General features: G+C 32.4%; 2 protein-coding genes across 2 annotated transcripts in view; one reads left to right on the top strand and one right to left on the bottom strand.

Annotated features, from left to right (window-relative positions):
• dsx-c73A (doublesex cognate 73A) overlaps positions 1-5,052 on the top strand; it is a 46,094-nt gene extending 41,042 nt beyond the window's left edge. Inside the window, exons 2-6 of the mRNA XM_085208440.1 lie at positions 2,070-2,180; positions 2,693-2,833; positions 3,294-3,456; positions 3,651-3,746; positions 4,183-5,052. Coding sequence (XP_085064566.1) covers positions 2,070-2,180; positions 2,693-2,833; positions 3,294-3,456; positions 3,651-3,746; positions 4,183-4,430 — 759 coding nt within the window. The 3' untranslated portion in view covers positions 4,431-5,052. The remainder of the gene's footprint in view (positions 1-2,069; positions 2,181-2,692; positions 2,834-3,293; positions 3,457-3,650; positions 3,747-4,182) is intronic.
• Positions 1-10,993, bottom strand: part of LOC146539507 (elongation factor-like GTPase 1) — a 92,329-nt gene extending 81,336 nt beyond the window's left edge. The window contains exons 1-9 of the mRNA XM_085208422.1: positions 10,491-10,993; positions 9,690-9,929; positions 9,114-9,297; positions 8,030-8,903; positions 7,730-7,803; positions 7,444-7,599; positions 6,981-7,098; positions 5,936-6,651; positions 5,395-5,508 (exon numbers count right to left, since the gene is read on the bottom strand). Coding sequence (XP_085064548.1) covers positions 5,395-5,508; positions 5,936-6,651; positions 6,981-7,098; positions 7,444-7,599; positions 7,730-7,803; positions 8,030-8,903; positions 9,114-9,297; positions 9,690-9,929; positions 10,491-10,838 — 2,824 coding nt within the window. The 5' untranslated portion in view covers positions 10,839-10,993. The remainder of the gene's footprint in view (positions 1-5,394; positions 5,509-5,935; positions 6,652-6,980; positions 7,099-7,443; positions 7,600-7,729; positions 7,804-8,029; positions 8,904-9,113; positions 9,298-9,689; positions 9,930-10,490) is intronic.
• Between the last annotated feature and the right edge of the window lie 15,317 nt (positions 10,994-26,310).

Below are 26,310 nucleotides of genomic sequence, written 5' to 3'. Positions count from 1 at the left end.
ATGTTAAAACTATTTACACAAAATTATATTGGGGAATCAAAAGTAAATTAGGTTCCATATGCCTACCCTGTTGTGTGCGGGATACAGCGTGAAGCGGACAAAAATGAAAAATCTGCCTATCCCGCTATGTGCGGGAAGCTGATATATAAATGGGTCGCAGCACGGTTAAAACTATTTACACTGTTTAAAGTAAGAACAAAAAACATGTAATTGACATGGTACGGATTAAAAAAACGAGTAAAAGATGTTACGAACAAATTGTTCTATGGAAAGCCACAGGGACGACTTCGATCGTTCAACTTGGACGTGACGTCCGGCGGTGATTGGTGAAAAAAATATATAAACTAGAGGAATTGAAAACCTTGAAACTCTCCCCTGATTGAGAAGACGAGATACATTTCTTTAATCAAATATTTTGCATACTAGAAAGAACTGCTGATCTGGGCACCAGGGAAAATAATGCTAAAAGTATAAAATGAAAAAAAAACACGACATTGCCAAACAAATCTACTCGAAATTCAGAATTTACGAGAGAAGTTAGTGCTAAAAGCACTACTACAAAAGGAAAAAAAAACACGACAGGAAGCTATTTGACAGGCAAATACAGAAACCGCTACCAGCTGGAAATTATAGCGAACGTTATATAATAAAACATTTATCACGTACATTTCGGGTATTATTGAATTTAGGCATTTCGCGTCATTTTATTAGTAGGTCTCGTCATGCACGACCAATCAATTTGATGTGTTTAATAGATTTAATTATAATTTATATCGTTAACAATTTGATCCACCGGTAGGTATTATGTAACTTATTACAAAATACTATCTTTATTGATTGAAGCTATTTACAGTAGATTATTTGATACTTTTAAAAATTTTTAAAGCTTTACGTACATAGCAAGGTAGACAGAGGGAATCTCAGAACCTAGAATAAATACACTCCGTTACCATAAAGATATTTTCCTTTCTCACGTTCCGCCGAATTCTCGAGACATTGTGTGCTGAGTGGCGGAACACAACGCCACAAAAACCCCGCGTTTGCATAAATTTTATATAATACATCAATATAGTTAAACACTTCCTTTAGTCACCAATCTATAATATTGATAGAGGATCGAACTAAGTTCAACTCAGATCGTTTAACGCCCAATATTAATAATGTATCTCCTATCTCCAGTTAACGTCTATCTCGTACTGTCCGACATATCTATCCAATCACTAACCTGCATGCCTACCTCCATCTCTGTCTATTTCAATCTATGGTAGCAATTTTTGGATTAGGATTGGTTATTAACATTGGGCATAAGTTGATATTTAAACAAAGCAAGCCGTAGTAGGTGAGTAGGCGGCAATCGCCAACAAAGTAAGCCAAACAAATCTAGTCTTATTTACAGGAGTAACGGTTATCTTAAGTCTCGCAATGTTGCATCTGAACGAATTATCAGCGATCGAGAATCTTATTCTCACAAGGACATAATTAAAAGAAAGTTGATTATATATCTTGGTTTACAAAGGTTAGCTTGCTATCTAATGTCTGTACTATATAACAAAATTATAACTGATGGCCGTCTGTACATGTAAGATAATTGGGAAAATCTATTCTTGTAAACATTTATAAATGTAGTGGAAGCTAAAATAATTATTTCTTTATCATTTATTCAGTTACTTTGTATTATTTCAATTGTTTGATAAATAAAAAAAGTTATATCAATTTAAAATATTTAGTTCGAGAAAATTGCTACAAAGAGTATTAAATCGGCTGAATATTTATAAAATGATAATATTTGAGCGGGCGAAGCCACGAGCGGTTCGCTAGTAGTAAATAAATTTGCGGTAAAATAAATAAGAATAATCGGTACAACGCCTATGACGTAGAAAAAACGAACGAAACAAAATTATAATAATTCTCATCATTATGCATTTACAGGCATGTGAATATGCTTCTGACGTTTCTTTTTTATTCACAAAACATCTATTGATAGATAGCAACCAATACGATTGCTTATAGAATAATTTACTTTACAAAAAGAAGAGAAGAAAATTAATCATTTGCATCTTCGCTTTCAGACGGTGCCATTGCCAGCGGGCTCCACCTCAGTGCTGGCGAAGCCGACAAAGTACCATTACTATCCTCACAACCAACACATTTATTTACTACCGGAGTGCGCTATTCAACAGGTAATTGTGTTTCTATAACTATTGCAGGTACAGTCAAAGCAAATGATAGTAGAAACGAATAAGTAGTTCTCGAGATGAAGCAATATGATTCCACAAAGGGTTTAAGTGTCTTGCTTATTGACAATAAGAAAGATATCCTTTATGTTTTCGATGGATTTTGAATGGTACGATATCTTTTCAAGTATACTTTCTTTTCCTCATATAATTTTGTAATAGGAACATTAGATTATTAAAAAAAGTTTATTTTTTTAGCTTCTAATTGTACCTGTAAGGAGTCTAGTGTCAAGACTCTCCGCTCCCCAATATCGGACAAATTCTGAAGGCATTGGGTGTTGAGTGGCGGCACTAAACTACTCTCTTCGCCTATAGAACGACGAAACGGAATTTTTTCCTCAACTGGGAATCGAACCTCGCAACCTGCAGCCCTTGTCCCACGACTGGCCTCAATAGATACATTTTACAATAATTATAAAGTGATTATATTTTTTTTAGCTTAAAATATAATTTTCCAGGTGTGCAACGCAGTATACGTGCGTTTGAACTACACTCAGCCATTATGCGCGTGCCCGGCGAGGTACAGGGACCCGTGCTCAGCCAGTCTCAACGCCGACGACTTGCATACCACGAGGCTGACCACGGATTCCAAAAAGAAGGTGACAACCATTATAGCTAACGGCCTTACTTTACATTCTGTGCCACGGACCACGATAGGAATATTATACAGCTAAGGATTTAATGAGTGGTTAGCGGTGGTTTAGTGTAAATTAGTTTATCTGATATAGGGTATCATGTTTAGTTTTCTCTTGATTGCCGATCATGTATTTATAGTCTTTGTCCCGTTCGGATTTATAATAAGATATTTTATCAGCTTCACGCTGTACCTCACGTTTAGCCGGATAGGTAGAGGGAACCTAGAGTTAAGACACTTCGTTCCCCACTCTCCGCTGATATTATGAGAAATGAAATTAACAAGGGCAACAAATCATCATCATTTTCATTAAAATTATTATAACAATGATTTATAACAGCTTGAATATAAAATCTTTTACAAAATTAATCTGTAAAATTATTATTTTTGTTCTATAGTAAAAATATTATAATGTAATATTGCAGTACGCAAAAAAGGCGGTCACGCTAGTGAAGACGTGCGAAGCCGTATCAGAAATGCGAGAATGCCGCGCGCCTAGAGACTGGTCTCTTCTGGCGTTGCAAAATATAAGAACTGGAAAATCACATTATTTAGTTATATGTCGATGTCCCGAAACTCACATACTTGGTAAGTTTACTTTTAATCTCATTTTTTTCCGTTTTTCAAGACAGATCGAGAAAACGAAATTATTATTTTCGAATTTTTAAAATTTTCAAATCAAATTCATAACTTAGAAAATAATAAGATTTAAAAAAGATCCCTTCCACAAACAATACGCTTCATCTTCCACAGGAAATACTTAATTTTATTTTATTCCACAGAGGGGCCGATGTCCCACGACCAGCCTACGTACGCGTCCGTACCTGGTATAAGAGTGTTCGGCATGATGTGCGTCAGGCCGACCGCCTATCACACCGGTTAGTCACTTTCCTATCTATCTATATATATCTATCTATACATTTCAGATATAACCATATCCCATATCGCAATACACTGTGTTTTATGGCCCCAGCACTGATTTATAAAGGTATTAGCGAGAACAAAGCAGAGATTTAGTATATTACTTGGCTGTAAGTCAAAGGCTAACTTATCTTAAGAAATGTCGCAAGAAGATATATCTGGTTCGAGAATATGGAACATTTAATTTTGTTTTGGAAAATAAATGGAGTTGAATGTGCAAAAATTTTTACAAGCATTTTAGTGAGATGTTATTTATTCGCTTGTACACTGACGAGTATTAAGCAATTTTTTAATATTTTAAAGTCACTCTTAAAAATAGAAAAAAATATAGAAATTTAAGTTTTAAAATCTAGAAACATTTTGATATATAACCAAATAAACTTTAATTTCCAGCTTACAACTCAAATCGTTATACAGGAGGAGTACAGAGCACAACAAGCACGTACAAAGTGGACTATTCTCAACCCCACTCGTACGACAAGCCGGTGTACAACCGATACCAAACCCACAGCTATATGGACACAAACTTCTACAATCGACGATCTAGAGCGTCTCGCGTTAGAAGAATGACATCAGAATACCCCCCTTTCCCATGGTATAAAGTGAAAGAATTGGCACGAGCATTGCATTGGATCAATTAATTGGAAATTAATGTTATTGTTAGAAAAGTAGGTTGGTTTCAAGATGGCTGCGTCGCCTCGTTGAATCCAACGGACACTTTAAAACGATATATTTAATTTTCTAAACGCTTTTAGCTTCCTTTAACCAGTTATGTCATTAAGTCTGATTTTTTTTTAATATATGTTTTTTATTTTTTCTATAAGAAAAAGTAATAATATGTAGAAATACTCAACATGCATTTAGTAGGCGGTAATGTTTCGTACCTTTTATCGACAATGTTTATTTCTTAGTTTTAATAATCTAATAAATAGTATTATTGATATTTTTTAAGTAATTTTATATAATGCCAGAGGGAAAGCCATAGGTGGTAAGGAAGGTAAAGGTGACGCCAGTACGTGGAAAGTAACACGCAATTATTCGATGAAAATAATTTAAGTAACATTTAAATGTACCTAAACTAAATTATGTGATACGAGCTCAGAGTTTTTTTTTGTGTATTAGAATGCATTTATAGCTATATAAGTTTAGTGGATAATAAATATTTATATCAAACCATATAATAGACAAATCGCTTTGTAAATAGTAGTATTAATTACAATATTTGTAATTAAAAAATGAATAAAATAAAATTATTCGAAATTTTGTGTGTTCTTATTATTGTTGTCCTGTCGAAATTATTCAATAATGTTATTATGTGCTGTAATTATAGATTACACAAAAAATATTAGTTTTAACGTGAAAGTAAATTGAATTGAATTGAATTTATTGAATAAAAAATATTTAATTATGTGACTGTAAACACAACAAGTTGGGGGTTCAATTTCCACTTGAGAAAATAAAATAATTAATATTTTTATTTCTTCGCTCTTGCCACAATACTTTCACAATTCGGTGGAGAGTGGGTAGCGGAGAGTCTTAACATTAGACTCTCTCTGCCTACTGTGCTACAAGTGAGATAAAGCGTGAAACTGAAAAAAAACTTACCTAATACCCTCTGGTCGACCACAACGTCGCACGAGTACATCGCCGCCATTAATCTTTGTGGTCGCGCTTGGAATGCTTTTTTACATCCTTCCTTCACAGCTGACATTATTTGACCTGTTGTTTAAAAAAAAGTAAATATGTTAAAAAAATAAATGTTATCTTTATAAACGCGTTAAATAGGACAATGATATTAAAGACATTTAATAAATCAAACTTTTTAATATAACAAAACATATATATAACAGTAACCCTATTTATATTAAAAAATACAAATTTAGATAAATAATAATAAAAGTATTTAGAAGGAATTTGATTTTAGATAGTCATATTCTAAAGGTTAAAAATATGTCTTGGTTTCTTTTACTATAATAATGTAACTGGCATTGGTTCTATTGGCAACATTCCTATTAGAAAAATTAATATTAGAGTATTGTATAATTTTGGATAAAAACACACATGCTTAGATAATAAAATCTATGCTTTTTACTTCCGTGCTTTCTTTTCATGGTTTTTCTAAGTAAATAAAAAATACTATATATACCTGAAAAAGGTCCAAAAGCATGCGTATCATCTTCGCTCTTATCCAACGTCCATTCTTCCACACAAAAAGCGACGCCCATCATAGGTTCATCACATAAAGGTCCAGCCAACGACGCCAATTGGAAACCATTAACAAAACTGCTCTCGTATTCGTATCTAGGATCTTCTTTCAACACTTGTTCGTGATATAAAAACTTGGTACTATAATCCTGGGTTTGGTTCAACAGCAAATTTGGCCCACAATTCCTAGGACCTACAGCCCATATTTGCTTGACCACATCCTTCCATTCACTATCTAACTTTGAGCATATATTTTCTAATTCTTGTTTAAAATTATCTATCAGTTTCAACATTCTGTCAGATAATTGGTATTTTTGGCTATTTATTGACATTTCGTCTAATTTTGTTTCTAATTTATCGTTTTTGGACATTCCTTGTAATGTTTTTATATGCTGTGATAAAGCTTTGAGTAAATCTGTTGAACGATCTAATAGTGCAGTTATTTCGTTAGGGAGTGGTTTAGCTCTTATTTTTATTATACTCTGTTTATTATTCGTATGTATTGTTATTAATGGATCTATTTCTGTATCGCCTTTGTCAATGTTTTGCGAGTCAATTTCTTCGTTGGCCATATCTATTTTGGGTGGATCGACTATTGTTTCTCTGAACGGTACTATTGGCTCTGATACTGATATCGGTATTTTTGCGTACATGTTTCTAAAATTATTATTGGAAATTATTTAAATGAGCATTATATAAAAATGGAGTTAAATATGAGTATAAGCAATTATAATAATGTACATATTATGTATAATATGTTATTTAATCCTGTATGATTCAGAAACATTATTTGCTAGACTGTAGAGCCTAACATCGTATATTTTTACCCAAGCTATTACATATAACTGCTATATCAAGTGAAATAGAATTTCGGAGGTCTATAACTAGGAGATTTAATATTAGTTTCCAAATATCTACGACCCTAAACACCTAAAAATATTTGTTTAAATTACAATTTTTACATATAAATTAGTATATATACTTACTTAAGATCTTCTAAACATCTTTGTAAATGAACTTCGCCGGCCGTAACTAAAACATGTTCGCCCGTCTCTTGTAGCAACACTTGGACGCACGAGTCCGATTGGTTTAGAAGTCGTAGGCCTAATAAAATATTGAAAGAATATGGTAGTAAAAATAGGGATATTATATTTATTTATTATGTAATATGGAGATATAATAGTGCAAGTTCAAATAAATACATTTAGATAAATTGTAATGTCTTTTACACGATTATTATTATATGGCAACTTAAACTTTTGAGATACTAATAATTAACTAAGAATATATTCAATTTATCAACATTATGAATTTTTAAGGTTTCTGGCCTTATTCTATGAATCAGCCCTAAATATATAGTGTTATTGGAAATTTTTGTGAAGTTAAAAAATTATTACAGAGTTAAAGTTCTACTTAAGTAAATTACATGTGTATATAAATTTTGCTTACCTTTAACCAACTGCGGCAACTGAGAGGGGTATGTAGGTTCTATAGCAACTCTCAATATGGGTACTGCTGCAAATTGAATTTCACTGAATGCAGGACACGCTATAGTACTACTTAATGTAGCTGTCTTTAGAATGTGATCTTCTAAACCACCTATGCCTAAAAATAATAAAAAAATAGATAAAATTGTCTGTTTGTCACATATGTTTACATATATTTTATAATGTTTAGGTTATGTTAAAATAAATAAATTTATGTTATGTTAATATGTAATATTCATAAGAAGTACCTATAATGTTGCCAGCAACAGCTTCATTAATTTCTTCTAGTTCTCTACCCATTAAAATGTATAAAGATTTTATTCTGAAACATAAAACAAAATGTTATTTATAAAAATTATCTACTATTTAAAATTAATTGGAAACTTTTTGACTTTTTCGAAGTTGTATTAACACTGCTAAGAATCACCATTTGGCAAGAAAGAATGCTGATTATTTTAAATATTTTTTTATTGTTATTTACATATAAAAGAAAATAAATAGCATTTAATTATAAATCTGTCTAATTAAAAAATAAATATTCAACTTACTCTGTACAAGTAATATGTTCATCACTTTGTAAATCCTTCAATTTCTTATTAGGATCTATTTGGAAGTCTTTTTTTAATAATATTTGTGACGGATCGTGCTTAGGGCCGAGTACGTATAACTTATCACCTTTCTTCACTTTACCACTAAATATTCTAGCAAAAGCTATAAATGCAGTAGGATTCTCTTCTTCTTTCTCTTTCTCATCTATTGTACATTTTTCTTCATTATTATCATTTACTTGATTTTCTTTGCTCATAGGAATCGCTTCTAAGTTCGCGTTATTTAATTTCAATTCACGCATTTGTTTCGCTTTTTCACGTCTCATCGCCATTTCTTCAGGCGTTAGAACTTTAGGCTTGTTTTCTGGTAATACACTTTTATCAACACTAAACATTTTCGATATAAATATAATCACAGGTCTGTCATCACTATCACAGGCTAGGAAATCGTTTTTTAGTTTTTTCGTATCTTCGTGATACGAATCGAAATCTCTTATGCGAGAACACATTAGTTTTTCCACTTTTTCGGCTAAAATTTCCTTTGGGGAAGGAAGTTTTTGACATACCATGTCTAAAACGGTATGAGATAGAGGCAGCCATTGCATCATTAAAGATTGCAATTGAATTCTCGTATCGGTATGCCTTAAGTCTCTTGCGGTTAGTTTAATACCAAGCTTTTCACAAATCACTGGTACTTTTTCTTTATCATTCCTTATAACTATGGTTTCATATATATTCCATAAATTATCAAAAATAACTTGAACAAATAGTGGTTTTTTTGCTTTCTCTTGGGCACCTTTCATGAAACGTTTTGTTTTGGGGTTTAAATAAAAATCCCCCCAAAGTACTTTTCTTAATAATTCTTCTTTAACACCTGCAAATTAAAAAGTAATATATATTTTGTTATTCTACTGTAGTTCCTCTTTTGATGAAGATGATGTCTACATACGACATACCATCAATTTAGAGCAATCACTAATTTTAAACAATTTCTGAAGTTTTTTCTACCAGAAAATATAAGAAAGATTGTAAATATTTGTATTATTGTTATAATACAAATATTTTTTTCAAAAGTATTTCTTACCAAGTTTTTCAGAAAACAATTTGGCAAATGTATGTATAGTAAAGCCCCAACCATCTATTGCACTCGCAAATACCACATTTCCTTGTTCCGGTGAAAAATATAGGTTGGAATCATCAGCATCTTCGAGGGCTGAAGTCCAATCATAAAAATTATTATCTTCTTTTGGTTTTGGCATTAGTTTTTGCTGTAATCATAAAGAAAATAATTTTAATTACATAAAATTATTGTTTCTTAACTTCTTGCTATATCTTATACGGCAGGATAGGCAGAAGGAACCTAGGATAGGCCTAGACACTCTGTTCCTCAATGTTTTTTCAATATATTGAAAATATTGCAAAGCAATAACACTTACTATAGCAAGAAAATAAAAATTATCAACAGACACAATGGCCTTTTTTTTCAGTAAGGTGTTTCTCTTAAAATATATAACAATCATATATTACATATTACTTTCATTTAGTATCTGTTGTTGTATTAATGTTATAATAATAATAACTGACATATTTCAAATTAAGTAAATCAAAACTTTACAATGAGAATTTCATAACAATTTCAAAACATATATTGCAATCTCACCTGCTTATCTATCAAGTTTTCTTCATTTTCTAAAACTTCTGATGCAAATAGTTCACCCATAACAGCATTAACTTGTTCCAATACTTGTGTAATATGAACATATGCGTCTAATGCAGTCATCTTCAATTCTACTATCAGTCTGTCAATTTTGTTTAATACAAGTACTGCTCTAATATTTTCTGAATATGCTTGTTTTAGTGCTAGTCTAGTTTGTGGACAAACACCTTCTACTACATCAACCTGAAATAAGCACAATATTGTGTAATTTATGTTATAGTAAAAAGAAGCAACTTTACTTTTTGCAAGATAGATTGACGGAAACTCACTAGGATAACCTTATTCTCACTTTCCAATATTTTTTTTTGAGAAATTATAGGTGGGACTTAATGCCAAAATTTGCCTACCAAAGCAGTTAGAGGTAAATAATTTAAATATATAAAAATTCCCCGAGTTTGAATAATCATTGTATTTACAGCCAGATATGTTTGTATAAACATATTAGTTAAATTAAAATAGATAATATTTTTTTATTTTCAAAAATGTGAAAAATGAATTTAAATAATAAATTAAATTAAACAGATAAATTTAATAGCTAAATAAGTAATTTTTCATACTTATAAAAATGTAAGAAGCTAATTAATATAGTAATTTAATTTTTTAAAAATGATTTTGATAAGACAATATTTTTTTTTTTTATTTCATAATTAATTAAAAGTTAGAACACTACTTTAGTTTACATTAGGATTACACAATATTATTCTGGAAACACATATGATAATGTCAAAACATGTTTTAACTTACAACAACAATAGCACCATCACATAATCTCACAGCAGTCGACACTTCACTTGAGAAATCAATATGTCCTGGAGAGTCAATTAGATTTACAAGGTATTCTTCTTTATTTAAAGCATGATACAGAGCTATACTGCTACTTTTCATAGTGATACCCCTTTCCTGTTCATCTGGTCTGCTATCCATATAACGCAGTTTACCAGACATCCTCTGAGATATAATACCATTGCTAGATATTAAAGAATCTGCTAAAGTGGTCTTTCCATGATCCACGTGGGCCACAATGCAAATATTTCGTATTTTTGTTGGATTGTTTTGAAGCTCCCATAGTTTTAATGAATCAACGAGCCTCATTTTGAATTATGTACAATATTGCTAAATCGCACTTTCTTTAACAATAAATTTATCTATAACTGAAGAAAAAGATAGGAGTTTGTTGCTTATAAGAGAATAACAAGGATAAATTGCACAACGTGAGTGAAATCAGAATATTGTTGACATTGTTGACAACTGACATTGACAATGTCATTGTGACAGTAACATGACTACAACGTTTAGAAATTAATTATACAACGTGACATTGGCGAAATGAATTGTGCTCAACTGGCACGCTCGAAACGCCATATATCGAGAAATCAATCAATCTAGAAATTAACATTATTTATAAATAATGCTTAATATCAATATTAAGCTTAAATATTTGTAGAGCTGTATGGAAGTAATTGGATGTGATTGAAATAGTATAATTTAATTGCTGCCTAACTTTTACTAGTAAAGCACCATTTCTCGTATTTTTTCTTCTTTAAATATAATAAATATCTTTTACTATGGAAGGCTTTAAAAAGACTAGATTTAAAAAGTCTTGCCTATGGTGTCTATGGTGGCCTATAGTGGCTGTATGCAGAGCTGATATAGTGTAATTTGTATTTTTGTTTAAATATTAAAGGTCAATAGGTTGCCTATTTAATTTGCAGAAACGCAAATTTATTAAGTAGGTAATCTCATAACTCCAACCACAAATAAATGCAATCAAATGTATTAAAATTAGTTACTACATAAATATGTCAAAACTTACAAACTTTACTTTAAATAATTTAACTACATAAATCCATAATAATTAAACTATTTCGTATTAACGATAAAAAAGTTAATATTCGCAAACAAGTACTCCGAGAGATTTATGCATAGATTAAACAGGCTGACATGTTCGAAGTAATTTACAGTTTCATGCATGGGTGGAGCTTTTATTTGGAGGTTTCTAAATCCGTCCGCATTGCGGCTTATACCTGTCTGTCTGTTGTACTTGATGTCAATAACTCATCGTAGGTGGAGGGTGATAAATTAAGTTACAGTAATATGGTTTAGCATTTAATTATACTCAAAAAGCTATTTATACCTACCATGTCGATGTTGAGACTGTCATGGCGCAGTGGCACAAGGGTGTGACTGTAACGCGACGGTTGTGGGTTCGATCCCTAGAGTGAAATATTTATTTACGTTTATATTTCTATTTCTTCGCTCTGGTGTGGAAAGCGCGGCGTTGAGTTCTGCGACCCCAATACGCAATGCCTCCCGAATTCGGTAGAAAGTGGGGAACGGTGTGTCTTAACACTAGGTTCTCTCTGCCCACTCTGCTGTGTGCGGGATACAGCGTGAAGTTGTTTTTTCATTTATTTTATGTATGTAATGTGATAGGTATGAAAAATAAGTTTTTGTTTAAAATGCTGTCCACATAGAGTTTTACATACGAGTACTATAAGTTTATATAGATCAAACAAAATTCTCTCAAAAATATTGCCATCCAGTTGAACATATTAAGCCGTGGCTTTTGTTAAGGAAAAGCGATACAATATCGAAATGGATTTTGATTTTCGTAAGTATTTTATTTAATCTGTCAACGTATGTGAATTTCTATATGGAAGTAAATAAGACATATTTTAAACAAATAAGCTTGTTAAGACGAGACATAACGACTCAATAAGACTAATAAAAGGTAACAGATAAGCAAGGACTATTCAAAAGCAATCACAGTTGATTACACGATGCAATCCATTCATATAATTTAATATAAACTAGTAAATAAGCTTCCTCCACAGGAACAGGTAAGTAAACAAGCGCCGTAGGGGATAATTGGAATGTAGCGCCAATAACTTCGCTCACACCGACTGAGACAAAACGTAGAAGTGACTTTGGGAACTTGTAATTGAATTTCTAAGGATTCCAACTTAACTTTTATAGAATTTTCTTGGACAAATAAAATAATATTAGAACAATTAACGATTGTTTTCTAACATGTTTTCTTTTATTGAGAAAAAATTATAATAGTAATTATTGGTTTTAATTCACAAGACGTGTATTAATATTTAAGTAAATTGTTTATATAATAAACTCAAGTAGATCAAATTATTATTTATAATTATTTAATGAAATGCAATAAGACTATTAATAAATAGTGCATTATTAACAATTTGTTCATTATTGTTTGTTATTTGAAGTACCAAAGCCTTTGTTACTTCAAATATAATAGTGTTGTTATGTTATAGAATATTAAAATGACTATTCTTAAGGGATTGATGAGTTTATGAACGGTAAACTACTAATAGGTATCTATTAAGTATGAGCTTGTTTCTCGCATAATACATTTAAAACTCAACTTCGTAAACACCACAGAGAGCTAATGAAATAACTTTAGGCACCTATATATGACACTTTGTTATAATTGATTATATTTTTAATGAAATTTTGTGAATTTTTTGCTGTCATGTCCTCGTGATCGATTGTTAGTTGAAATAAATTAGTATGTAACGAGATATAGGTTTTCAATTAATCTTCGCACAATTTATCTGTGAAGGCGTAGGGCAGGGGAACAAGTTTGCGTCCTGTATACGCTGTTGTAAGTTCGATTTCCACTCGCGAGAAAGAAATATTTCCATTTTTCCTCTCCTCAGGTACAAGGCAAAGTGCAGCGTTGAGATCCGCCACTTAACACGTAATGTCTCAAAAATTATCCGAAAAGTGGGGTAAATAATTCATTTCCTCGAGTAGGAATTGAACCTACAACCAGTCGCCTTTACAGTTACACTTTGTATCTCTACGCTACGACTGCTACTATTAATAAATATATTCTTTAATTTCTATGTTCATTAGCATTCAGAGAACTTATAATGTATTTATCATTAAAAGGTGACGATCCTGTTATTTATTCAGTTTTTTAATGAATACGGTCGGTCTATTCAGACATCGCGAACTCTTTACCTTTACTTATAATATTCATATTTTAATATAATGATATTTCTGTAGCTCGTGAAAAATGAAATATAGTAATTAAAAAGAAAGCATCATAGAGCAGCTGAGAAGCTGTCTCTGAGAATGTAAAATATGTACCCATTTATTCTATCTCCGTTAGACGAAGAACAGCGTTGGGTTCCGTTGCGAAACAATGTAATTCGAAATTAGAATTACGTTAATTACTACGTTTCATATCAATAACAAAAAAATAAGCTAAACTGACAACTCTATTCTTGTTAGAAAAATAAATGAATATACATCAAATTTTATTAATAATTCAATTTTGAAACCGAAAAATGTGATTATTCTTTTGTATCGCTGATCCGAATAGGAATTATGCGTTCAAATGTATTATGTATAATAGCATGAGTTGGCCCATTTCCACAAATCCCTATCATTTATAGTATGTATACGACCGGGGTCCCGGATCGGGACAGCCTGGCGCGGCTTCGCCCGCTTTGCACGAAAACTTTAATATGGTTTATTTATGTTTAAGTATCGTGTAAATGTCTATTTTAAAATCACAGATTTTACACACTAGACACTTTAATTTTATTAAGGGAAAGGCGGGAAATATCGGGGACGTTAATGTAAAAAACCAATAAAAAAATTAACTAATATGTACACGTACATGTTCTATAACAAAATAACACGGTTATTTTATTTATATGTATAGATGATTATTTGAGAATTATATTCAGTAAAGATTTTTTCATGTCATTCTCATATCAGAATCAATTTAGACCTCATCCGGTTGCCCTCGCTTTGACAACCCTTGTAATCGAATTCCAAACAGCACTGGGTCCCGGTGCGAATTAAACTTAATTGCGAAGAGCCGAGAACAAGGCACTCTATTAAATACTTTCAGATATTTATTCGCAAAGCTGTTGTCATATCTTATTTACTCTACTTTTATTTATGTAGAAAAACTGTAATAAATAAGAAGAAAAAGAGTCTATTTGCTCAGAGGCAAAAGCGTGCAACTGTAAATGCGACAAGTAGTGGGTTCGATTTACACTCGAAGATATTAAATATTTAAGATTTTAACTTCCTCGCTCTGGAACGAGGCAAAGCGCGGCGTTTAATTCTGCCACTCAACACGTAATACCTGCAAAGTTCAGCGAAAAGTGGGGACACAACGTCAAGCTGAAAAAAAAACAAAATATTGCATAAATAAACCATTCGATTATTTCAATACCAGCACCTGTTATAATGTAGTTTGTTTCACCAGATGTGGACATGTTGCATATTCTATTCAAGAGTAAACTTCAATTCATGTAAGGTATTTTGAACTCTCGGACCACATCCGTGGATTTTAGATTGAGCTTGCATGTATTTGTTCAGTTAGTCATACCTACGCAGTTGGATGAGGCAATTTCTAGTGCATTAAGACTGTGGTGCAAAAAACGAGCTGATGCTGAACAGGCAATTTATGAAAATCTAATGAAAATTGCACTTAATAGTATAAAGAATGCTTGTCGTGGCATAAATGTGTGACTGTTAAGGCGATATATGGGTTCTACTCCTGCTTGAAAAATGAAATATTTAATATTTTCATTTGTCCGCTCTGGTGTGAAGGCAAAAATCAGCGTTGAGTGCCACCACTCGACACGTACTGCCTTCAGAATTTGGCAGTAAATAGGGAACGGAGTGCCTGAACATCAGGTTCCCTATGCCTAATAAATAACATATGATAAAAATTAAAAGTGAAGTTTTCAGCAGTCAATGATTTATTTATTTATTATATTCGTAATAAGTATTAGTCGAGAGACTAATGCAACTAACCTTTTAATTAGATTCTAAAGTAATCGCCATCATCAAATCTTAAGAATTAGTACCTAGTTAAATCTTGCCTAGGATTATTCATTTAGAATTTGCTCGTCTAATACTCTAGTTACTCTTGGACCATTGTTAAAAGCCTTCACACTGGTCAGCATTTCTATTGACTTTCCCACTCGCCCAGTGATTGAGTCCGCTAGCTAATTGAATTTCTATGTTTTTGAACAGTTTTTTCGCGAAGTTAATTTGTAAGCACAAATTGATTGCATTCACATCATCCACAAAATTTTAATAAGTCATTTAGTCTAATCCTAGGCCGTTGTGGCGCAGGCACAAGGGTGTGACTGTAACGCGATGGTTGTTGGTTCGATTCTTACTCAAGTTCGACTTTCTTAGCTCTGGGACCAAGGCAAAAGCCTGGCGTTGAGTTCCAAAATTCAACACTTTCTCAAAAAATTCGGCGGAAAATGGGGAACAGCGTTTCTTAACACTAGTTTCTATGTGTCTACCCTGCCGTGTGTGCGGGATACAGCGTGAAGCTTTCATTAAAACCTAATCCCAATGCGAATGTTCAGAAATTTCTAAATGCAATACAAATTCTATTTGTATTGATTATAAGGAACTTTAGATTGTAAAGTTCACGCAACGTCCGGTGAAATGAAAAGCTAACATGGAACAGTGTAATTTGTTTGATATACGCTATTATATGAGCAGTCGTACTTCGGGTCGTGGAAACTGTGTTTATGAATTCGTAAAACATTTAACTGTGAACTAATGACGTATATTCTATTTTATATAAAGTTTACCTTTGACCTAATTCCAGCCGCAGCATTTTAACTTTTAAAGAACCAGTTTTTTATCAACCATTCTTTCGTGCACTAAATTAGTGGATACTGCCAGAATTCTGCCGGATTGTCAGCAATTCCTTCAAATTGGGAGCTGGCAGTGGTCCAGACGATTAACAACTTAGTGCAAGCTGTTTAATTTCATGCCTGGATGCTCGGGTTTTATGTCACTCGTCTCTACACAGTATCGCCTGTAGTCCCAAATTGCCGAAATCTTCTACCAACAGAGCAGTTTAGATTTTACGAGCAACTAAAAATACACTCATAACAAAGACAATTCCAATTAATTATATCCACAGTTTTGCAGAAATAAGACCTGAAATAATGACTAGATTTTTGCTGCAGAAACTGGGTCAAGCCGAGTTGGTAGTAAATTTTAGATTAGTCCGCGAAATGCGCCATCTCATTGTGAAGTAATTATGATTGTTAGCGTTTTGGAGACAAAATTCACGTCATTTTCAGCTTTTACCAGAATTTCATGGTAATATCGAAATAATCATTTATATCATGTAATAACATATTCTTTTACTATTTACTAAAACCGATGTCGTAAAGTAAATAGTTATTTTATAAAAGAAATTCTTGGCAAAGTAAAATATACCTATAAAGGATGTTTACTTTTTTCATTTACTTGAACTTGAAATCAATGTGAATGCTTAAAAGTGGAATTCGCTTCAATAAAATACGTTTGTGGTTCAAATAAAATACCCCTTTGAAGCTTGTACTAAAGAAATTCTACAAAAGGCATCAGATCGAAGAAGCAATACGATTTCCACGATCGGAGCAGGCATTCCTTTGAAAGTAAACTATTGTCTTTTCCATTGAACCTTGAATTTTTAATAATTTCAATTCAATATATAAAATTTTATTTTGCATTTATTTAAATGATAAGTGTAAGAATACAATTATATTAGTAAAGTACACAATGCAAGGCCTCGGGAATATGGCGGAAAGTGGGGAACGGAAGTGTCCTAATGGGAACGGAGTGTTTTAACATTTCCAAGTTCCCATGTTCCCTTTGGGTACCGTATGTGCTGGATGCAGCCTGAACTTATAAAAAAATAGAGAAGAACTCAACGTGTCGCAGTCGATCGTAAACCCGACGGTTGTGGATGCGATCATTACTCCGAGGAATGAATTATTTTCACTTCCCCGTTCTGTTAAGACAATGTGCGGCGTTTTAACACACTCAACAAGGAATGTCTCTGCAATAAATTCTGCAACTAACTGGCCAGGCGCGAGTCGTACTCACCTACCGAGGGTTCTGTATTAATTTCAGATTTATAGAACAACGGGAAGTGTTGTAATGGTTTTTTTTGTAATATAAATAAAAATTTCCATTTTTTAAATTAGTTCTTAATTTGTATCGATTACTCGCGATCTCGAGATCAATGGTCTTGAATCTCGAGACGGACAGACTGACAACAAATTGATCTTATAATGGTTCCGTTCCGATTCTTTAGAGATACGGAACTCCAAAAACATATATATATTTTCTACATAATGAAATCCATAATCACAACGCATAGTAGGTACCTAGTAATACTGGCTGTTGTAAATGCGTAATATACACACATATTTTTTAAACTTTTACTGGATTAAGTATTTTATTTCAACCTTAAGTAGGTATATGAAAGTAAATTATGTCTAATAAAGCTAAATATATATGTTTAAAACATACACTTTTTTTATTATTATTACTCTATAACTTATATTTAAGTATGTTCATACTGTATTTCAGTTACAATTTTAATTATCATATGTCACGAAACGATTACAGATAAGGCCAGTGGTGTTTCTCCTAATGTTGTACATGTACTCGTAGTTGTAGCGATTTTATCAAACTTCGTTAAATTTACATTTGTATGAAAATAGTATTTAAAATTGTAGAAATTTTATTATTGTACTTAAAAAATAATAAAAACATATTATATTTTATTTCATATTTAGAAAATTTATGTAATTTGATATTTATTTTAATGTGTATGTAATTATGTTTCTAGCTTAATATATTTTAAAATCATTTCTAAGTATAATAAGTATTTTGAGTCTTGACAAAGGAACTGACGGACAACGAAGTGATGCTATAAGGGTTCCGTTTTATCTTTTGAGGTACGGAACCCTAAGAGACGATGAAAAGGGAGATGCTCAGATCGCTGTACAATATAATAACAGTCAAACGATTAAGCTTTTAAGAAAACACTCGATAGGGTATTAGAAACGCCTTCTGCATTACGGTTCTGAGCAAACCGCAACCATTGTGGCAACAAGAAACGCTCGAGCTAATTGCGTACAAGACGTGCTAAGAATAATGGTATTTTACTAGAAAAATTGCTTCCACCATTCTTAGTTGCCTACTTTATTTCTCTGTATTTGTGTTACATAGATTAGTAGATTTGTATCAGAAGTGGGATAAGTAAAATAATTATAATTGTTATGTTGAATTTTGTATTTGTTGGCTTTATAATTACATTGGATTTTTTTGAGCTTCTGCCCGTATACCGCATATATAAGGATAGGCAGAGGGAACCTGAGAATTTAGCGTTAAGATACTCCGTTACCATGAAGACACTTCCGTTCTCCATTTTCCTCTGAATTATAGAGGCATTGCATGTTGAGTGACGGACAGAGCGAAGAAATAAAAATAGTAAACATTTCATTTCTTCGAAACGATTGGCCTCTACATTTTATTTATGAGAACAATATATACGAACGTTATGTTATAATCAAAATCTAAACAAAAACACATTTAATTTTGGTTTCTTTATTATCTTCTGACATTAATTTTCGTGTAGGCAGCAAAAGGCTTAGTAATATATTAAGGAATTTACATCGTTTCAATTAAATTAGCATAACGTCGCATCGTGTAAAGCAATATTTAGATAAAACTCCCACACACGTACAATCCGTAACTTCTCCCGGGTTTTTTAGTATGCTAGATGAGAGGTGAAATTGAATATATTCTCAACTTGCTCAAACCATTGTTCTTCGCTATAACGAAATAGTATTCCTCGCATTTTAAGTCCTCTATCGTACACTACACGAGTACTGTAATTTATATGTAGAGTATATTTATTATAGTCGCTGTTGGAAAGTGCTGTAGTACAGCAAAATTTATGAAAAATGTTATTTTATACAAACAATAACCTTAACAAAATAAAACACTTGTTCAACACTTTAAAACAATTTGTTTTTCACACGATTTTCTAAGCTTATTTGTTTCTATAAAATATTTTAAATTTAAGTTAAGAGGTGAAAATTTTTATGTTTTCGTTGTTCTCGCTAGTGAAGTTTTAAGTTAGTTTTGTATCCTATAGTTCTTTAAGAACGTGCATTAACAACGCCTCGTTGTACAGTTAAGCGGTGAGGAAAGAACTTGGTGAAAGTTTAAAAAGTACCTTTGGTAGATCAACTTTTTCTTAGAGTTGCAATATAAAACAACCTGTATATATAATATATTTTTACGCAATATTGTTTTAATATACTCGTAAATATATTTAAGAAAAATTATGCGCTTTATAAAGTTTGAAGTTTTGCTATTAACTGAGATACGAAGAAGGTTAGCTGATACGGTGACATGATAAGTATTTATAAAATATCCAGTAAACAACAATAATAATAATAAAACATTTTTAATTTCCTCGAATAGGAATCGAACCCACATACGCTTACAGCCACACGCTTGTGCTCCTGCGCCATAACTGACATCCTCAAGCTTTGTTATGCACAAATGAGTTTACGAAAGAAAGTACCGAAAAATCACATAGCCTCTGGCCACAATCGGGGTGTGTCCATATATATTTATTTCAATTTCCCCTCACAAATGGAGTGGGCAACAGAACAACCGTATTGTTTAAATATTCCAAAGGCAATTGTAAACAAAAACAAATAACGTTCTAACGAAGCTAATACCGGCATTAAATATTTAAAAGCTTTTTGAAATCTGTTCCCTTTGATCGCTGGGAACGATTTCGCTCGGGAAATATAATTTCCGAAACATCGCTTTCGTATCCTAAGATCATCAATTTAGTTCTGACGTACATTGGCTTCATGAGGTTTACGACATAGAATAGGGGGTTGTGGAACTGGTATAAGTAATAGTGCGGGTTTTTAGGTTGCTAAAACCGATGCTTGTAGGTTGCTAGTTTTGGAACGATCTTAAAGCAGTTCATTTCGGCCGAAAAGTTTTTTTATAATATCCATTGTGCGCAGACAATTACAACCAAAAAGACAATCTTATATTTATATTTTGTAATTTAAAATTTCATGATTAAGCACAGCGGTTGTTACTTTAAATCTCAAATTGATAAATATAGCTTGCAAAATTTATAGAATTATGTAAGCAAATATTAGTGTCAATACGTCTAAAGCCAAAATAAATCCTGTATATTCTGCCGAATTCCGGAGACATTGCGTTGTTGAACGGCGGAACTAAACGCTGTTGCAATGCTTGTGCCTGGTCTCTGTATATACATAGTTCAATTTCAATTCTCTATTCTAAGGTGAACACATGATATCTATACGTTAGTTATCTCGTCAGTAATACTGTATGTTTGCAACATTTACGTTAGAGGAAGGCTTCTATGTAATTTGTGGTACAAGTGACTATTGTCTCGTAAACATCTATTTTGGTAAACAATTATCAGAACAAACAGGTTAAATTTAATTTATATTACTTAATCTTATATTTGAATAATTTCTGCTATTCTAATGTTATAAACAAATCTTATATTTTTCCACTTTCACCAGAGGGAATAAATTAATATCTTAAACATTTCGTTTCCTCTAGTGGGCATCTGCTGTCGCTGCTGTCACTCAATTCGAGATATCTCGAAAAAGGGCAAAAAGCGGATAGCGATCGGCAACTATTGACAGAAGGCTCTCTCTGTCTCTGCGGAATACAGCATAAAGCTATAAAAGAACACACTTTACACCTACTACAGCTGGAATGGAATATGTATACTTTTTTTAGCTTCAGCTGTATTACTCAGCAGGATTGGCAGAGGGTACCTGGGAATTTAGTGTAAAGGTACTCATCCCTCCGACGTTTTCACGAGAAAATGTATACTACCCTAATCCTGAACTAAACCTAAATTTAAACTATATATTTATAGTTCATACTATATATTTACTTGATGTTAAGTGAAAATATCACTGGAATAAATCTTGCTTATAAAAATCTAGGTTTAACCTTATTTGAAGGTGACATTGAACTATTTACACTTGTTCATCCTAAGTAAGAGGCCAGGTATTTGGAGTTAAGCAAGGGTGTCCCGTCTCTTTACTGATCGTCTACTAACTGTACTATCGACTTTCTTGTTTTGTTTGAATTAAAATTAAAAATACAGTATTTATTTTAGTATTTACTATGTAATTTATTTATACTTGGTTATATTCTAATGACTTTATGAAAAATGTTAACAATAATCGTCACGTAATGCTATTAAAAGACTTTTTTTAATTTCACGTTGTATCCCGCTCATAGAGAAGATAGTTCACGCTTTTTCTTGACAGTACAATGATAAACTAACTAACTAACTTTCTCTTCTTCTCTATTTTGTGTTAACTAATTTCTATTTTTATGAAACTGATCCTATGTAAGTATATACATTTAGACATATTATATTTCATTAGCATAGGTAAAAATTTAAAAATAAGTACTAAGCAAATCTTGCCTTTTTATTTTATTTAAAGTCAGGCGGTTTAACGAATCACTTGTATCTTTACAACTGTGAAAGAGTTCATTAAATCTGCGAGATGTGATAAAAATGAATGGACGACGCTCTTTGGATTAAATTAAAAGGATTTTTTGTATCTGTTATCAGCAGATAGATATAATATTAAAAGAAATTTTACGAAAAGATTTTTTTAATCAGATAATATTTTATTAAGTACAAAAACTTATAATTTTCAATTTGTAATTGATACTACCTATATGAATATTTATTTATGAAAATATAGTGTCTTATCTCTACTCTAACCGTAATGCGGAGAAACGTATAAAACTCATTCTTTAGCCAAAATTAAAAAATTATAACATTTGATAATTAAAACAAGTAAACATATTAATTCAATAATTTAAAAGTTGAAACATGTGTAGGTAGGTATCTCTCTGAGACCGACTCCAAAAACCACGTTAGCTATTCCAACTTTGTGAGTATCATTTAATTTGATATTTACTTCCTAATGAGTTGCTCGCTCGTTATCGCTGCTGTTAGCTAAATTTGTTGCCCTGGATTTTTGTGTGTATTTTGCAAACATTTTGTTTTACCTTAAATATTTAGATATGTTCTAGATAGGTTAAATAAATGTCGTATCTAGGTCGCTTTTATTTTAATAATTCTATATATGTTCTATTTATAATTCAAAGTAGATCACCTGCCTCGCAATTGTTTTTTAAAACGAGAAATTGTTTAAAATTCAGCTTTAAGGTTCTTCACATAAGATATGGAATTTAAGAAACTTTTTGAGCTTTTGTCAAGTCGCGAAACTCAACGCCGCCAATGCCTAGCCTATCTATCAAATATAATTACAATATAACACACTTCCTTCACGAAGACAAAGATATATCAATTTATCATCCACAATAGATCTACCGCGCTGAGCGCAATAACGATATCACAATTCACATCGAACGCATTGCGAACTGAGGAATTACGGAATTATCCGATAGAAACAAATGTGTTTTGCAATTAGACGAGGCATTTCTATAAGATCCCGCAAGGGCAAGGGTTGTGGGTTCAATCACCACCCATGAAATGAAATTTTAAAATTTTTTATTCCTTCGTTCTGATGTAGGGGAAAAGGGCGGCGTTGAGTTCCGTCACTCAATACGCAATGCTTCCAGAATACGGCGTATAACGAACGCAGTGTGTTAACACTAGGTTCCCTCTTCCTACCCTGCTATGTACAGTATACAGTATGAAAGTGATTTTTATTTCTATGCTGTACTAGAAAAATGATTTTTTTTCAAACGTTACAAAAAATTACTGTCATAAAAACAGAATGTCTGTAAAAAATAACCATTCCATACAATATGTCTAAGATGTCTAATATTATTTAATATAATCACTTATTTGGCAAATCAGTAATAGCTTGCCAAGAAACATGACTCGAGCTATTCCCAAATATATTATTAATAACTATAAGTCAAATTAATATAATTATATTCCATAATTTAATACTAATTCTGTAATATAATAGAGCAACCAATACGAAGCCTGGCTCTGGCTGTCATAGCACAGACGCAAATGGACATAGCGACGTCACATCGATCGCAATGCGGACCGAGGAATTACTGAATCATCCATTAACGACAAATGTTTGCTGTAATTAGACGCGATCCCGGCCTTGTGATAAATCAGCCTATATTGATACAGGTGAGATACAATGCAATAGTGACAGGTCGTGGGTTCGATCCCATCGGTTTGGTGTTGACGCAAAAAATAAAAAAACGGCGTTCAGTACCGCCACTAGCAGGCAATGCTTTCAGAATTCAGTGGAAAATTAACGACAAATATTTGCTGTAATTAGACGCGATATCGGCCTTGTGATAAATCAGCCTATATTGATATAGTGGAGATACAATGCAATATTCTATTGTGTAATTTATTGACACAAGTATTATAGGTACCTAATTACTTTCTGATACGGTATTCTTTCTGGTCTGTTGCAGTATTGAGACATTACACAATGTCAACAACAAGCAATGTCTCGAATTGGGCGAAAAGGTTTTCACTTTTAGAGCAATAAGTTACTTTTCTGCTCAAAAACATTTCAACGTTAAATTTAAAATATCCCAATTATTTCGTTTACCTTCCCAATTAATATTAAAATAATTTAAATAATACAAAATGCTAGTTAAAAGTTGATAATTATAGATACACCTCATTATCAAGGCAAACTAACGTATCCCAAAACTGTTAATTTCCATGCAAATATATTGTAACCTTATATAATTTGGGAATTGAACCAAAACTTAATTAAAATGTTTTATGTATCAATTAAATCGTTAACAAGTGTATAAACTACATTTACGACTCCTTTATGAGCTCGATACGAATAAAATACCAATTTTCGACCCACTGTTATTTTAGTTGGATTAAATGTTGCACATAAAAGTAAATAAATTGTATGTATTTGAATCTTATTTTAGCTTAGATTATATTAATGTTTTTGTTTAATTATAATTACAATATTAATTATAATCTATATATATAAAAGGACTTGTCCTCACTGACTGAGGTAAGACGCACGCACAGCCGTAACCGCTGTGAGGAGAAACGTAAAATTTGGACAGATGTTTACTTTCGTAATCTGGACATCCACTAAGTAGGGATTTTGAAAAATTTTAACCCTAAAGGGGTGAAATAGGGGTTCAAAGTTTGTATGGAAAATTTTTAAATCGCCACCGATTTTTATAAAATTTGATATTTAGACTCTTAAAAATATTTCATTGAACACATGTTTCATGGGTTATTAGAATTCACCCTTAAATACGCACGCGAAGCTGCGCGCGTCCGCTAGTTACAATATATACAAAGACCGTCGCGGTTTAGGGGCACGAGCAGGCTGTTAGCGCGACGGTTGTGAGTTCGATTCCCACTCGAGGAAATTATATATTTAATAGTATCAATACCGCGCTTTGGAAACGAGCCCAGCATTAATTTATACCACTTAACATGCAGTATCTCGAGAATTCAGCGGAAAATCGATTAAGAAAATGTCTTAATACGTCGGAATGTCTTAACTGTTGTTAAATGGCTGCCTGAATTCCTCTGCCCTACTATATGCGGGATACGGCGTGAAACTGTTTTTTTTAAAAGATTACTTAAAAAAAACTTATATAAAATAGATAATTGAAAGAGCGAGGGAAGTAATTCTACTTCCCTATATATTATAAGATTTTCTGAAGATCCTCGACGAAAAGGATTAAGTTTCAAGTCCAATATCTAAGTTGTTTGCGTCGGTTAGTTTAAGATGGTATTATAGGAGAAGACCACGTTGGCTTTAGTTATAATCAGTTTAGTTTTACCACCTACAAAATGGTGCTTTGTATTCTGGATTGAATTGAAAGCTTTAATGAAAATTTCTGTAATGTTAATGTAATAAATATACTGATGGCCGCCGTGGCGCAGTGGTACCTACAAATATATGACTATAAACCCGGTTGTGGATTCGATTTCCACACTAAAATATATAAATAATTATTTATGAATATTCTCATTGCTTCGCTCTTGTAACAAGGCAAAGCACAACGTTTGTTCCGCCAATCAATACGTAATGCCTCGACAATGCGGCGACATTTTCAGCTAGGTTCCCTAGGTTCACTAGGTAGGCTTCACAAGGTTCCCTAGGCGTTTGCACTAGCACCTTTGTACCTCAACGCCAAGACTGGCCTCTTTCGAAGATTTGTCGATGAACAAAAGTACCTACTTCGATACTATAGACAAAATAAAATATAAATATTGTATTAAGCTTACCATTTCACACAAATTCGCATGTTTGAAAGCGTCCTTGAAAAAGGAAAAGCGAATAATTTATTTATTTTCTGTCGCGTCAAATATCAGCATTCTTAAATTAAACGGCGAGAGCGAGGCTGCTTCGAACGGGCTCTTTGAAATTAAATATAACGATTTAAAAATTCACGTTCTTGAAAATTGCTTACAGTTACAATAGAAGCTAGTCACAGGCACAGAGTGTGACTGTAAAACCGACTGGTTGTAGGTTCGATCCCCGATGAAATATTTATTTAAATTTATATTCCACACGAAATATCTCTGAAGAATTTCAAACAGAAAGTGGGGAACGGGTGTCGAAAAGATAGATAAGATAAGAAGAAAGTGGGGAACATTAGGTTCCCTCTGCCTACCCTGCTGTGTGTGAGATACAGCGAAGTGAAGCAGATAAAAAAA

Source organism: Heliconius melpomene, chromosome 4 (genome assembly GCF_056956725.1).
Source record: "Heliconius melpomene rosina isolate 202511_hmr_F chromosome 4, ASM5695672v1, whole genome shotgun sequence".
NCBI classification, from domain to species: Eukaryota; Metazoa; Arthropoda; class Insecta; order Lepidoptera; family Nymphalidae; genus Heliconius; species Heliconius melpomene.
This window is presented reverse-complemented; position numbering and strand designations above follow the sequence as displayed.